This window comes from Ylistrum balloti, unplaced genomic scaffold (genome assembly GCF_031769215.1).
Source record: "Ylistrum balloti isolate Yb309-2 unplaced genomic scaffold, AGI_CSIRO_Ybal_v1 Utg369800, whole genome shotgun sequence".
NCBI lineage: Eukaryota > Metazoa > Mollusca > Bivalvia > Pectinida > Pectinidae > Ylistrum > Ylistrum balloti.
In genome coordinates, this window is record NW_026781978.1 from 1,040,387 (window position 1) to 1,058,065 (window position 17,679).

General features: G+C 33.7%; 1 protein-coding gene across 2 annotated transcripts in view; it reads left to right on the top strand.

Moving 5' to 3' along the window:
• Window positions 1-17,679, top strand: part of LOC132544517 (uncharacterized) — a 137,327-nt gene that overhangs the window by 111,213 nt on the left and 8,435 nt on the right. For both annotated transcript variants that reach the window (XM_060208120.1, XM_060208121.1), the window contains exons 10-13: window positions 10,422-10,586; window positions 11,587-11,714; window positions 12,221-12,365; window positions 14,540-15,486. In XM_060208120.1, coding sequence (XP_060064103.1) covers window positions 10,422-10,586; window positions 11,587-11,714; window positions 12,221-12,365; window positions 14,540-15,486 — 1,385 coding nt within the window. The remainder of the gene's footprint in view (window positions 1-10,421; window positions 10,587-11,586; window positions 11,715-12,220; window positions 12,366-14,539; window positions 15,487-17,679) is intronic.

Sequence of the window (17,679 nt, forward strand, 5' to 3'; positions counted from 1 at the left end):
CATTGGTTAGCGATGGTACTATACTGGCTAACATTGTTAAGTATGGTACTATACTGGCTAGCATTGTTAAGTATGGTACTATACTGGCTAACATTGGTTAACTATGGTACTATACTGGCTAGCGTTGCTAAGTATGGTACTATACAGACAGCATTGGTTAGCGATAGTACTATACTGGCTAGCGTTGTTAAGTATGGTACTTTACTGGCTAACATTGGTTAGTGATGGTACTATACAGGCTAGCGTTGTTAAGTATGGTACTATACTGGCTAGTGTTGTTAAGTATGGTACTATACAGGCTAGCGTTGTTAAGTATGGTACTATACTGGCTAGTGTTGTTAAGTATGGTACTGTACTGGCTAACATTGGTTAGCGATGGTACTATACAGGCTAGCGTTGTTAAGTATAATACTATACAGGCTAGTGTTGGTGAACTGGTTTTATACTGACTGGCATTGGTTAGCAAGTTACTACTCTGGCTAGCAGTTTTGGTCAGAATTATTGGTCAAATGTTTTGCAAGATTGCTATCTTTTGTTCAGTTCCTAATAGTAGTCTTGCAGTTAATAACAAGGGGTCAAATTAGAAAGATAGTAAAAGTCCATGAAAAAATGTTATGAAGTACTGTATAACTATAGTTGATACATCTTTTTCTTTAAACAATAACCAACAATTGAATTTTATACAAAATGTCCAATACATGTACATTAATGTAGAAGTTTTGATTCAACTGACACACTCTTGTGTACTTTAGTATCATTATGTTGGTCATGTGCGAAAAAGTATTAAATTGGTAAAGTGTACTTTTGTGCCAGAACCGTTTATAATCTGAAGCCTTCTGTCTTCTGTGACAATTTACGGCTGTATAAATCAGTAACTAAAATCCCAGATTTTGTTTTATTGATTTTGTTTTTTATTAAATTCTTTTCTTGGTATCATAAATTGCTTTCTTGCAAAATTCTGTCATACTGTATATAATAGTCTTCATGTTGTTCTAATGTGTTGCAAAGATATAAAGCTCCAGGCAAAAAACTATTACAAACTGTATCTTGCATTTAATTTTGTCTCACCTCTATATAAAACACAGTCACATTGTATTGATATTTTATCTTTAATATCTCCTCAACACCATAACATTTAAATCATTTAAAGATACATTGATAAAAATTGAATCATATCTATAGTAACATCGCCAACAGAAAATATGCATTTCATTGTAATCTTTCGAAATAACATCCTGGTCAAATGTCAAATAATTTGAAAATTTACAGTAAAATTATTGCTTAGGGTTGAACTATTAAAATATCTATCTTGATGAAGGATATCTACATTATCAACAGGTGCTCTGACTTTAAGTTCTAGGTCAAAGGTCAATGTAAGGACAGAGTTTTCAGTTATTTTTCTGTGACTTTTATATCAATTAATATCAACACTGTAGGGGTAGAGGCGCAATGTCCCTCAATCAGTAAGTTTCCGAGAACTATCATGGATACAAGAAGTATACAAAGTCCTCACTTTATAAAGTGTAATAAAGATCCCGGAGTGAAAACAGCAGGGTCCGATCGTCTTCAATACAGGATTTATTCATTCGGTAGGTTGTTCTGATGAAGGACCACTTAGATTCTGAAGGAATAAATCCAGTATTGGAGATGATCTGACTATTGTTTTCACTCTTCAAACTTTTTTTATATCAATAGTTGAATTCTGAGGATGATTTGAAAACGCAATGCATTAGGACATGTCTTATAAAAGAAAGATAGGCATCTTTGTACATTTAGCTCTAAACAAATATAATATGTATATAATATTTCAAAAACTATCTGAATATTGACTGATAAAATGTAACATTTCCTAACATACTTTTCAAAGGTTTTTTAACAACTGATAAAAATTGGGACTTTTCTGGTAAAAATTGTACATGAAAGAAATGGAATAGACCGTAGTCTACTACTAAATTGGTTCAATATGTTTTCTCTTGTACTTTGATAGATACTTCATTTTGTATAAACAATGTTTATTATATATTGTATACATGTATAGTAAAGAAAATTGACTACATGTAAACATTTCATGCAAGTGCAAACTTAAATATGAGCTCAAGCCATTTTTTGAAAACTTTTGCTTTATATTAATTATTTATCTCAAGAAGTAAGAATTTGCACACTTGTAGTTTGACAATGTAATGCTATAACAATGTGTTATATTCATTGAAGGAAATCTGTATAAACTTTATTTCATTTTCAGATCAGAAAACAAATTTAAAAGAAAATCTTTTTTTTAATAATTACAAAAAACAATTTGTATTATATCCTATTTAGATGACCTTATAGGTAATTGAGTAGAGATTTTAAGGGATATTTTTTGAGGGATGGTTTTGTGGGTAGAATTTTACTACAATGCGTAGTTGGATGCATGTGCGAGATTTGCGTTACAGTGTGGCACTATATGGCATTAATCCAGTGGTGTGCATCCCTATACCTGTTAGTCAATTACCCACATCCTATATAATCAGGCACGGTGCCCACCCTGTGTGATCACTGTAATCAGGGGGAAGTTGACACACAACATTAAGTGTGATAGTACGTTATGTTTTCTACATGTAAATTAAAATGTTTGTGTCATTGTAGATATGCAATGGGCCATTGATTAGCATATCTGACTATCTGGCTTAAAAACCTTTTTGGTGCCCATTTCAGACACATAATGTGCACGCTCATGTAATATCATGGGTAAAAATATCCTCTTATATACACAGTGGGTATATCAAATATCAAAGTGACAAAATCTATCCTTAAATCTTATTTTAACCTTGTAAACAATATTTATTAATGATAAAGTTCATATAATGTGCCAGAATGAGAATACCTTTCAATAAATTGAATGGCAATTAAGATTTATATGGAAAATGAAGATTTTCTTCATTTATTTAAATTGTATTTAAATTTGATGCTAATTATTTCATAAGATTGACTTTGAATTTTTTTATCTTTTAAAACTTGGTCAGAGGTTTTAAAAGGACAGCCAGATGACATGTAAAATTTTGAGTTAAGTGTTTGTAAAAGGAATAAATTTGATATGTGGAAAATAGTGCAAAGTGATTATAAGTGTTCATGCACCTATGACAAGTTGAAAACTAATCACTAACTTTATTCATTATTCATACCAGAAAAATACACTGAAAATAAATACTGTCAGGATGAATAACACCAAATTGACTTTTAATTTAAATGAATTTTTACACAAGATGTGTTTTGAATGACTTGGTTGGATAGCTGGTGAATGCACTCCAGCAGACAAAAGCGTGAGGCTGGGTCAGGACTAACACACAGGCTGTTATTTATTACATCATAATTTCACATTTATTGCCATATACACACCCTATTAAACCGTACAGTACATGGCCGACCTGGGAACCATATTAGTTGAAATCTACACCTTCTTAAATTGATCCTCGGCAAGAGGATCAAGAACACCACTTTAAGTGACACAATCGAACAGCCAAGACAGTCTTCGAGTAACAGAAGTCATTCACAGAACATGCAGTTATGCAATTTTTATAAGATTCAAAAGCGATTATAGATGAAGCAGAAAATTGATATAAAATAAACATTATGTGATAGAGGAATTTTGTCACTTTTGTGTGAACAGAAATGCAGCGTTTGGCCACTCTTGTCAACATGGCGATCACTTTGTCGACCTGGCAACTGCGGTTAAGAAAACACACCTCAAATTTGGGAGAAATTTGTAATTACTGTGGCGGAGCTGTAACATTTGTATGTTTTACACTGTGATCTGCTCGGCTGTGTAAGGCTGGCTTTGTCCTAATTATCATGGGTTATTCAATTAGCTTAATGAGACTTTACCGAATGTCTTCTCTACAATTTGTGGTCATGTGGTTTTCGATCATCGAGAGTTTATTCAGCAGAACGGAGGACAATTAGTTGGAGTTGGCCATTGACATTGTAGCCAAGCCCCGTTCGCAAGTGGGTTAAGGTTCTGTGGGGACAGTGCAGACCGCAGTAATAACAGGCTTGAAAATGTAAAATGAAACGCACACAGGACAAGAATCGTAAACTTTCCTTTGGCTTCACTAGCTAGCAAATGAAATTACAGACAATCTAATCTTACATAATGCACACGACAAAGTCCTCATTACTTCCATTTTATGGTTTGAGAAATTTGAACAGAATATTGCGGAAACTAGAAAATAGACTTCCATTTGGTAAAATGTTTTCATAATTAAACATTAACAACAAGTACTGCTCTTTGTGTTAGACTTTTCTCCAGCAAAATTAATAAAAACTACGGTTAATGGTTATGAAGAACTTTTTTCTCATTAAAGGAAAGTTGATGTTAGCGATGTTGACTTAAATACAATGATGACTTATTCAACCAGCCAATGGAAACACTTCATTGTGATGTTTATTGTGATGGTGAACCCTTATGTAGAACTAGTACTTTTCAGCTTCTCTGTCAAAATTAGCTGCAAATTTTAACACAACAGATCATTCTGTTGGAAAAATATCTATATAGAAAGTCTGTGTTGTCATTATTGTGTAAAACATATTTAATTTTATGGTGCGATTTTACCTAACCTGTTTGTTCTGTTCACTTAGGCATTCAGATATAGACCAATGATAAGTGTTATGTAAATTATGTAAATACGCAATGCTAAATATTCAATTAAATTTTAAACAAATATCAAAATGTTTTTGATTTAGGATCACTTATTTATTTTTTTAAACTTGTGAAAAAATGATGATCCACATTCATGCTATATATATATATATATATATATATATATATATTTACATTTTAGAAGATATATATTTGAAGTTTAAACAGACACAAAATAATGTCAATGTTCAAAATCTCCTTAATGTTACGTAATACAGTGCCTCAATATCTTAAATTGATGATCCAGCTTTTCAGGTATGTGTTTTTTGAAGGTTTCTTAAAATCTATGAATGTTCATGGTTCTAACAGATATAAACATTGTGTAAAGTTCATTTTTCTGTGTGATAGATACAGCCTACTACTGTCAAATGCATGATACATGTTTTTTTTTTCTTTTTTGAAAATCTGGAAACTATTTCACATCAGAACAATTAAAGTGTCAATGAAGAGAGAATGCCAAAATACTTATGAAATGATTCATCAGTTATCATACTTTTTTGTTGTTTTTACTGGGTGTAATTGATAATGTTTCTTCCTAAGGCATATAGGTATGATGTAAATAATATCTATATATTTACATTTCTGGTTTGTACTTACCAACAAAACTGATGTTTACTGGGCACACATCGATAAATGTCAAGTCTTCTAACATCCTATCCTGCCAAAATGGAATCAGCTTTTTAGCTATTTCATCAGTTGTCAGTGTGTATAAAGTCCGATGAATGACGATAATTATTTCATTTAAAATAGCATAAATAAAAACACAAAATGTAAATATATCAGATATGATTTTTCTTTGTCATTGCTTATTAGTGTGTAAACTGCTAATTTTTACAGATAATTCAAAGTAATACGATTGCATCTTTTAAAATGTCTGTAAAAAAAAAAATAATGCTGTTTACACTGAAGTTAACAATGGAAAAGAAAAAATATTTCTTAAGTGAACATTGAAAATAAGTGATAACTGATAGTGTTACTGAAGAATAAATGTATGAAATTCAGAATTAAAAAAGATCCGGTTTACATCAAAGGTACTTTAATAATTAAACTAGCAGGTGACTGCTATCGTTTTTATGACATCAACAAGGTAAGTTTGGTTGTATTGATATTAGAGAGACATCATGAGGATATTTAATGGTTTCTCGTGTAATATCATATATATTTCATAAGTTTGACAAAATTTTTTTCTTCACAAGTGTGCAGCAGAGATGACTAGTGATGATAGAAGACTTTTTGTATCACCACTGATGATACAAGTTTTCATCAAATTGATAAAGTCCTGTATTTTACTGGCAAAAATGTAATTCATAAACACAGGTAGGAATGGGGGGTTTGCTGAATTTGTGAATTTTTTTTAAATGTTGGAACTCTATCCAGGATAAAATGAAGTATAAACTTAACTTTGAATTTTGGATATCATATTAATGAGAATTCTTAATATAACCTGCAGGTTGGAGGGCCTTTTAAAACTCACCTGATTACACCATACATGACCAATAAATAAACGATATGATTTAATTAAAAAAAATCACAAATAATTTCAATATCGTTTATAGTCCAAATATTGGAATAATTTCCTTGTTTGTGTGTAAATTTATTATTTCTCTCAATGACTTTTATGATTTAAAAACAATTTAAAAAAGTTCAACCCTTCCTCAACAGTTTTATCTTAGAAGGCAGAATGATACCAGATGGACAATGTTCATTTCTAAAACATTTCCTGTGTAAATATATTGATTCTGAAGTCCATTCCCTTTTTTTGAACAACAGAATATTCTGTCATCCAAATGTCCTCGTAGCAGAGAAATAGGGAATTGTTAGAAAGTTCTTAGACAGCATGGCTTTGTCCAATGATGTCACAAGTACAGTGCTCTCCCATCAGATAGCAGATCTTGGGTGCCGAGGTAATTTTTCCGTGGTTATCAAATGTGAACGTGCCGGCCAACTTATCTACTGGCGAGTGACAGCCAACAATCACACCACCAATGGTTATCTATTTCACGAGATTTTGAAAAGCCCCTCAAACCCCGGTGCTTTGAAAGGTTTTTACCAACATTTGAATGTTGAAAGTTGTAGCCCATTAATACTGTGCTTTATATAGTGCCTCGAGCAGTAAATGGCTGAGGCTGCGAGACAATCACTAGGAAATGCACTGTCTCGAGGTCATGCAGCAGAATTATCATCACTAAAAAATCACACAGACGCTATATGTATTTCATCTTCAAAGCTAAAAAGAGCAGTATAGATTTGGCTAATTGAAATGCTGTGTACCTCATCAATTCCGTATTCAGATAAGCAAACAGTTACTAACAAGTCTGCAAACATGTTATGATAACAAATTTATGGATATTTGTTACATTCCTCCTTATCAAGTTATTATATCTCTCAATATTTGCACTCATTTTAACATCACTGTTCCATTTTTCCAAAAGGCCATAAATTCCCTTTCATAGGCCTTCATGGAAACCTTTTCATCTTTGTACCATAACCATTTTTAGCTTGTCTACAATAGGATAAGATGAAAAATCAATTTATGTTTTAGGACTAATAGGAGACATTCTGTTCGTCATTAATTATCCATTTGGTTGTATCGCTCAGCAGAGAGCACTGTGTTAATTTTTCAGACGAGCTGATTATATTTTGCCATTTTTACGTACAGTCAATTTGTGAAGGGATGGTAGAAGATAAGGATCGGTGCCATTGTTCGGTCCTAAATGGTTCCAGTGTGACAGCGTTGAACAACACACCTCCCCGCCCTATCTTCTCCGCATGTCAAACTCGCTGTGATAGATGACTGAAATATTACTCGCTACTTAGGCAAGAACAAATGATTATAATAACTGGATAAAATTTCACAAATTTATGGATTTTACTGCTCATGATATGCTCCTGTAATCAGACATAATGTTGTCTGTGGTGAAAGCATTTCAACGAGGCATGTCCAATCCATGTGGCTGGATAGGCTTTCATGGCCTTGGGTCCTTTCGATGTTATAGAGCGCGACCTGAAAAGAAGTTATCTTTTGAAAAGTGCATTGAAATCCTTTTTGTACTCATCGATGAGATTTTGCTTTTGGCCTTTGACAAAGCGAGGACCATTATGATATGAAATCAAAACTCCTTTCGGTAGGGCAAGGTTACCTTGTCAATATCATTTCTCCAATATACACCAGTCAAGCGCTCTTAATATTGAAAAAAATTCTCTTTATGCAGTTGATGTGTTGATCATTCATATGGAAGATGAGCAAGTTAATTAATGCAGTTATTATGCACTTTATTGTGAATGATTTCAATGTTTGCCTTTACCGACTGTCTGCTTTATAATACATGACAAGGTGCTATGGCCCAAGCCTGTAATACATACATTGTCAGTAAGGGGAAATTGGTCGTGGTTCAAACTTACATACTAAAATATTGTGATGGAATTGATTAGGAGCACAGGTGATAGTATCATGAAAGTTTCCCATTAATATGATGACCTAATAAATCATTTCAATAATTTGATGGCTTAAATGAAAATCTTAAATCATATGTTTTCTAAATTTAGAAATATTTTGGGGTATTTTTTTAAAAAGGATTCCTTTATATTATAAATATTTATCTTTCCTCCTCCATCTTGTAATGATTTAGCCAATAGACTGTGATGTAGACACACAGATTGCTACTAATATTTAAATGCTGATGTTTTATGATTGTCTTGAAAGTTCGGTTCATTTATTAACTTTAGTCAAATTTCTTCTAATTAACAATATTTACAAAACAAATACATACAAAAGAAGATTAGTTGTATACTTGTTATATCGTTGAGGTTTTTGGGGGAGTTATGCTTCTTTTCTAATTTCCCATTTGTTTATCATTGTCATATTTATGAAATGTAATGTGTTTAATCAATTTCCTAGATAGAGGTGCCACTGCAAGTTACTTTTAATTTCTGACTATTTTGATCAAAATATACTTAGCGACATTTTCTTCTTGTTGGTAATGTTAATAGAATATAAGTTCTTATAACACAACCAGTAGAAGAATAGAGTGTGATGTTTGAATGACTACATGGTCACCTTCGCCAGACAAATAACCAGTGTGAAGCATACTACTGTTTTACTTCATTATTCAAAAGTTTCATCAAAGTAATTCTCTTGCTGTGATTCAATGTCTTCATAAGCTCCTTAGTTTTCACTTGATGTCCATTATGTCCAATAAAGTACTGGCATAAATTATGTTAAGTATTAAGCTGATGTTCGGATTTTTATTTCTAAGAATAGAAAATATCCTAATTACTGATATAATCATAACTTGTCATTAACTATATATACTAATGTAGGACAGCTTGGTTTCAATGTTTTCAAGTTAAAAGTTTGCTTAAAATAGCGACCATTAATGTTTTTTGAGTGCCCATTATTGGATTAAGACTCAGGAGACAAATATTCTGTTTTGAGAATGAATGTCAACTCATCTCATCAAGTTTACTATTAGAAAAAAAAGTAAATTATTTTAATAGTTATAATAGATTTTAAGTATGTTTGTTAATTAAGGATATACTAAACTAGAAATTAGTTTCTCAACAAATTATTTGATACTAAGTTCATACAGTTAAGTTGTAAACAGCAACCATTTATTGTGAAATGATCACACAATTAAGTACTGACTCTATGAAAATATGTTTGACAGCCCCAGCTAAAGGTACAAAATTAAAAAATCTGTCATAGTTTTAGATAATCAACTTATTCCCGTCACTATCTTTGTTTCTCCTGTTATCTGAAGGTCATCACAGGGTATCGTAGGTAATCATTTTGTCCTTGTCTGTAGTCATCCTTTGGAACGTATCATAACAATACTGAACAGATTCCAGGAAAACTGTCACAATTGTTCCTGAAGTTGTTAAATGGGGTCATAGGGCTCACATTTCAAAGGTACAAAATGTCACTAACATTGATTTTAAGAAATTCACTAGCAAAATCAACTCCTACCCTGAATGACTGTTTGAAGGTCACAAACTGAAAAAAGACATGTTGAGAATTCAAGATTTTTAGAAATAATTTCCACAACATGGTTTTGAGATAAGTGGTTCACAGATTTTAAGGAAACATAACATCAATTTTGCCTTACGTTTTTATGATTTTGTATGAATATCTATTAATGATAGATCCCAAGGTGATTCCAATACTAATCTGCTTCTAACATTTTTACAGATTTCTCAAGGGTGCACTACTCTCTGGGAACTGAAGTACACTTAATATTAACTGGGATGCATTATGACTTATATCTTAATTAAAAGGATTTGAATACATTTTGACTTTCATTTTGATTTCATGAAACATGCTTGCTCAACTAGCAAAATTCCTTGTTTGATGAAAGTTTCTGAATAAGATCAACAGTACACATCCATGGAATTTGTGTCCTAGCTTTGATTGCCCTAATCACATTTTGTTTACCTGTTCAGCTTTTTAAGTGGCTTACACATGGAAACATAAGGTAATGAAAAAAGCTGATGTTCCCCAGAAGGGGGATTGGTGGGAAATGATCTATGTGTAATAGAAAATTCCAGATGTGTCCTGGGATGTGACATTTCTGAGACATGTCAACAGAAAAAGATATGGACAATTTAAATGACCTGATGGGAGACATGGATCAAAGTGTAACATCCTCGGGTTTACTTCAGAGGCCTGGAAATATCAAAGTATTTATAGAATATGTTTCCATGGAAGAACAACTACTTCATTTTTTGTTTTTTGTTTTTTTTCTTATAGACAATGGACGTCTGTATATGTGGGGTAAAAACAGTCACACAATCTGTCCAGCGAAAGTGTCCAGTCACCGTGTTTGGGAACCACATTGTGTGAACTTGAGGAGTCACTCAGTACAGTTTGTTACGTGTGGAGCGTGGCATGCGGTCAGCATAACCGGTTCACCTGGTAGGTTTATCATTCGGTCACTTGTCTGCAGTAAGCACTAGCTCACCAGGTGTATATTGTGTGGTATGTAATGGTCACCTATCTCACCAGGTGTCTTCAGTAAGCACTAGCTCACCAGGTGTATATTGTGTGGTATGTAATGGTCACCTATCTCACCAGGTGTCTTCAGTAAGCACTAGCTCACCAGGTGTGTAATGTATGTAATGGTTACCTGTCTAAAGTAAGCACTTGCTCACCAGGTGTATATTGTATTTTATGTAATGGTTACCTGTCTGAAGTCAGCACTAGCTCACCAGGTGTGAAATGTATATAGTGGTCACCTCTCTTCAGTAAGCACTAGTTCACCAGGTGTGTAATTTATGTAATGGTTACCTTTCTGAAGTCAGCACTAGCTCACCAGGTGTGTAATGTATATAATGGTTACCTGTCTTCAGTAAGCACTAGCTCACCAGGTTTATATTGTATTTTATGTAATGGTTACCTGTCTGAAGTAAGCACTAGCTCACCAGGTGTGTAATGTATGTAATGGTTACCTGTCTGAATAAGCACCAGGTACAGTGCTGTAAGAAATAGTGTCCTGTTGTAACCTTCATCAACTTCTGTGATATCTTGGTATTGAACTATTTTGGTGGTTAGGTGCTGCAGTAGTAGCACACTCACCTTTTACCTACGTTATTCCCCAACAAGATGTGGTAGTGTACATGTATGGAATCATCTGCCTGTCCACACGACTTTTCCCCAGTAGTCTGGTCTCCTCCCAAGTTAGATCCTGCTTCAACTCCATCTAACATGAGTGATTGATACAAGCTGTAAGTTTGGTCCACCGTAGATGTAATTTAAAGAACGTTTACATTGATATGTTTAGATATAGAAGTATCCTAAAGGTTTGTCTTACTCCTTGGAAAGCCTCACCTTTATCCTGCCTTCATATATGTCTACACCACATAGTATTCTCTTCATTCAAAACTTTTAAATTATCTGTGAATATTTGTATTTACAGAATTTGTAGAGCAAGCCAGTTTTGACAAATCCGAGTGTTCCGATTCTATTTGTTTGGATCGTTTAGAGGAAGACTTGGCAGACTTTGACGATTTGGAATCAGCTGTCACACCTGTAAACAATCAACAGGTATATTGGGTTGGGACAATGCAGATTTTATGATTTCTTTACTACATGTACTACATCAATTTGAATATTTTTTTTTGTAAACTGAATGACTACCATGTTTTACAGAAATTTACTGTTTATAGACATTCAGTTAAATCAGTAGAATTGATAAAAGAAAATTTATATCATTTACAAAATTTTCAGAACTTGAACATTTGAATTCTGCACTAGAATGCCAGTAAGTTACTGCGTTCCCGAGATTTCCTTTTTATGAAAATCAGAAATTATTCTGTAGAGCATATCCTTCAGTCTCAGATATGCTACAATCTCCCCTTCATACCTGTATACCGAGGCCAGTGATGCTACTTTTAAAACTGATTTTACACACTGAACGTTTGTATAGAATCTTGGTTGGTACTTGTAAAACTTAAATTTGTACCTTTCTACAGAACCTATGTACAGAGGCCAGAGATGACACATGTAAAACTTTACCATGGTGGTTATTTTAGAACTTTATTTTTTGTCAGGACCTGTGTATAGAGAACACAGATGAGGTTGGAGGGTTGTTGCCCAGTCTGAATATTCGCCGGGACATGACCACAATTGACAGGGACAAAACAAAGCTCAGCCTAGCAGAATTTTATGCACCGACACCAGATATTCCTCGAGAACGTAAGTTTTGATACGGCCTTATATCACTTCAAATATCTAATTCACTATATAAAAAAAATACAATTTCAAGATGAATAACTTTTTTGAATGAATTGCATAAATATTATCCTTGTTCAGTTCACATGCTTTTAGTCTTAATAATTATCAAATGGAAGATTTCAAATGGAGAAAAATACAAAGATTGTATAGCTAACATAAATTGCATTAATATTGAGTGCATTTGTTTTTATTAGGAACAGGTTGTGATGATACCAATTACCACATGCTTGTCATATTCTTATTCTATGAGACTTTGTAGATAGTTTCTGATTTGATAATGTCTTAATTCACATTCTAAAACTTTCAAGGATTATGATTACGTAACTGTTTCTACACCCACCAATTACATATTGTAACCCAGGTCAATTCATGGATAATGATGGATAGTGGTTTGTTTTGCTTATCACACATTCTGTTTGTCCCTGTATATCAAAATTAACATTTCTAGCCTAACAAGTCTGTTTTTCTGGGAAAGAGTAAGGTGCACTGAAATCCTATCCGTTTACCTCACTGAACTACCAGAACAATATTCAGCCTCTCAGATTTAACTCTTTTCATCACAGTCACCATGTAATATGGCTTACCCCCTTTTTCCTCCAAATTGACAAAAAGTGTTCTGCTTTCAAAGTTTCATGTCTTAATTCTTGTAGCACTCTCTTGTGGAGTTTTAGAAAAGCAACAAAGAATATATCAGCATGTTTACAGAATCTTAACTTTAAAGCAAAAGAAAGATTTCATGCAGTTTACTGAAAAAGTACATGGAGAATAAGAACAAGTGTTCCAGAAGAGTAAGCATCTTCTGCTTCAATAGTTACACCTGCCATGTAAATCTTGGTCACGCTAAGTAAATAATGTAACATTCCAAAATGTGAACACAGTAAAGAAAAACAGAACCATGGTGAGCACATCTAGCTTTATATCGCACAAAGAAATCAAATATTCTGCAATGAGATCATTATGACAACTATAGAATTTCTCATGATTTGATTAAGGGCATCACGTTTAATTTTTTTGTAAATATTCAGTGCAGTTGCATATCTCTGAACTTAGAAAAACATAACAGCACACAACTTGCTGTTCATGAATTCAACATCACTTTCGAAATGATGCATACAGTTGAAATTTGTCTCAAAATCGCTTGAGTCGAAATTCTGTTTGAGAAGAAATAATTTCTTAGCTCTGTTTTTTTTTCTTCTTCATCTTTTAATTTTAGTTTGGATGACTCAAATATCTTTCAGTTAAAATTTTACTTGAGTCAAAGTGATTTTTCGATCCCTTCAATTGCAAATCAAGTGGAAAGTCCTTCGTTTTCTCAAAATAAATTTCATCAAAACATCGACACATCTTCTAAAGTGTTCGATCAGTGCATATGCAAATGTCAAAAATCAAAAGTTACTTGTGCGTATTACTTAGCTGAATATACAGCATATTTATTGACCAGTGACAAATGATTACCAGTTTAATTGTCAAATTAAAAGTTGTCTCCATACTGCAACAGTAACTCACCTGTATAGTAACCAAGTAATTTGTTTACACAAGACATGAAAAGAAATAATATCACCATGATGTACCAGAAAGGTGTGTAGTGGGCTGGGTTGAGTGTGCATCTTTAATGAACAAAAAAAGTCTCTTTTTTAAGGTGGTAGGACAGAAACATACAGGTTGACACTGATAAAGATTTCTACCATTTCATATTTCATATGCTTATTCTGAGTCATGTTAACATAATCTGTAACAACAAACATCGTTTCTAGTAGCATAACAAAAGTAAATTTTCATTTGTGTTTTTATTTTCACATTCTGTAAAATATATAATCTACAGACAGAACAAGGTGAGTGATTGATCACTATTGTTATTGTGTTTTGTTATTTGGATAAATAAAAATCAAATGAGAAAGTAGAAATCTGTTTGTCTCTAATTACTTACAGCCCTTTCGAACAACAGGTTGAAAAATTAACTGTGCTATTGTAGAGCTTGCTTTGTTCAACAGTAATCAACAAATTTTAAATCTCACCTTATTTGGACACTTTTTTAAGTTAAAATTCAGATAAGTATAAATATTTTCCATGGTTTCTTGAATTTTGAGATAACAAGTTTCGACTGTATTTACAATTTATATTGTGTTTGTTTATAGCCATGCAGGAGGACGAGGACGCAGAACTGGTTACTGATGTACCAGTGAGTGCACAATCTACCAGACTGGTGGTTCAGGTTTCCTTAAACAGCCACAGAGAAGAGCCACAGATGGCCTCCCACCATGTTCGGGATGTGGCAACATCACCTATACCTTTCAGCAGCTCGGAGTCCGAGAGCGCTGCTCAGGAATATGTCAGTCCTGCACCCACAAAGGTGGACAGTGAACAAACGGTGCCAAATGAATTGTCAGAAAGTCAGGAGGCACGAGAGAACCGTGAATTCCGTGCCAAAATACAGAAGACTTACAACAGGGAAGATATGACCAAACTATATCTCAATTATGATCGTCAAAAAACTTGTGGGATGAAACATCCCCCTTCTGTTGTACAAGTCAGTCGAACTCCAGCAGATAGCTTTATGCTTCCAAGAGAAAATACAAACTTTACTAGTAAACAGATTGATTTTACTGAAATTGACCATATAAGATCTAAAAGTAACAACAGATCTCCAGAAAAGTTTCTCATTCAAGGGAAGTCCGCTACAGATGTAGGGGTGATTAGAATGTTTGAATCATCTTACACAGGTAGATCTTACCCAGAAGAAGGACCAAGTAGATTACAGTTCATAGATAACTCAATCTATAGCCGAGGAGGCAACAACTTTCATCATAAATTCCCTGACGGACGTCTTATGGACAGTCCTTCCTTGCGGTCTGGGCGCCATAGTGAGACAACAGTTATCAACCTATCACAATTTGAGCGGGCTGCCAGTAATTATACAGTGTTAATGACGCGTGCCTCTGAAAGTTCTTTAGCTGATTATGCTCGAAGTTGGGCTGCACCTGAAACTTCTGATGACACTCGATCATCCAGGACCAAAAACTACATCAAACCTCCTCAGTCAACGAACAGTATTCCAAACAAGAACAATGAGGCTAATTTTGGGGTAAGTGATATTCAGTATTCTGCCTTAACCATTTTGATTTGAAAGTTCATTCAGTATGTGGTGTTGATTTTCTGATCTTCAAGTTGAAAATTACCAGAAGAAGATTTCCTGTCTAAAGCACATGTTCAATGAATCAAATTGCTTGAAATAATACAATTTTTTCCCCTTTTTTTCTGAAAAAAAGCTTTTCAGTAGTTCTACCAAATTGATCCTTTATCTCACATTTTGCACAAACTTAAGTCAAGGTGTGAGAAAATGATTTTAGGAAATATTGAAATAATTGATTTGTTGTTGAGTTTGAAAAACTTTAAAACAATAATGAGGGATTGTATTTGTTTCCTTTTCCCGAAGTGACCTGATTTTAAAAAATACATATAAACCTTTTTTTCCAAAATAATGTTTAAAGATTAAAATCAAGACATGTGACAACATTGTAACAGATTGTTCTCCATTTACACAAGCGTTAAATTGTCAATTTGTACAGGCAAAAGAGCTTATTAAAAATCTGCTCTTTTTAAGCATTGATTTGCTCAATGACTTATATAATGTTTCATTTAAATAGCGTGAGACACACACCCAAAGCCCATTGGAACTGATAGATCATTTGACATGCCAAACAGAGTATGCTAAAAGATAATCACATCATTTTCACACACATTGCTCTTCCACATGAATATTTCATCCACTTAAAATAAGTATGATGTTATCAGCACAGCAGTCACCTATCCGTGAAGTTGATCTACAAAATGGTTAAGTAATTATTTAGATGTTTGAAGCCTGTGTAGATTGTCAAGTAGGAAATAAAATTTAGTATATAGGTGTTATGGGGTCAATAACAGAATAACCTGGCCATGAAAAATTGATCAACTCCTCGTAAGGAACGTCATAGAAATCATCAACACCTTTAATGGTTAAGCATATACCTGATCTACTCTTGTTGATAAAACAGGCACCTGCTGTTGTACAGACAATCACTTACCTTGATATTTCCTTTTTGTACAATCACTGACCTTGACACTGTCTGTTGTACAGACCTTGACACTGTCTGTTGTACAGATGATCACTGACCTTGACATTTCCTGTTGTACAGATGATCACTGACCTTGACACTGTCTGTTGTACAGATGATCACTGACCTTGACATTTCCTGTTGTACAGATGATGACTGACCTTGACATTTCCTGTTGTACAGATGATCACTGACCTTGACATTTCCTGTTGTACAGATGATCACTGACCTTGACATTTCCTGTTGTACAGATGATCACCGACTTTGACATTTCCTGTTGTACAGATGATCACCGACCTTGACATTTCCTGTTGTACAGATGATCACCGACCTTGACATTTCCTGTTGTACAGATGATCACCGACCTTGACATTTCCTGTTGTACAGATGATCACCGACCTTGACATTTCCTGTTGTACAGATGATGACTGACCTTGACATTTCCTGTTGTACAGATGATGACTGACCTTGACATTTCCTGTTGTACAGATGATGACTGACCTTGACATTTCCTGTTGTACAGATGATGACTGACCTTGACATTTCCTGTTGTACAGATGATGACTGACCTTGACATTTCCTGTTGTACAGATGATGACTGACCTTGACATCTCCTGTTGTACAGATGATCACCGACTTTGACATTTCCTGTTGTACAGATGATCACCGACCTTGACATTTCCTGTTGTACAGATGATCACTGACCTTGACATTTCCTGTTGTACAGATGATGACTGACCTTGACATTTCCTGTTGTACAGATGTAACTACCAACATTTGAAAACATTTTGAATGGTGTCTTCCAAAACAAGCATATTCCTGTTGTGTTTGTAAACTTTATCAGGATAGAACATATACTTTAGAACATATATTGATTAATAGATTACAGTTAATAAAGAAATGAATTATCCCAAAGTCCTTTAAAAGAATGTTTTTCGTGTCTCTGAGGTTCATATATAGGCATATAGTGTTACACTTTAATATATACTGATAAAGAATTGTAATATGGTATGTAAATGAAGTTGTATATTGAAAACATGTCGGTAATCTTTTGATTTAGCTATTGTCAATTTATTTCTTTTAACTTTTAGAATTTATTATTAGAATTTTCGTAAAAACAATATGACCAAAATTGACTGACTGTAGTGGGAATTAAGAGAAGAAAACTAATAGTCAATTTCTCC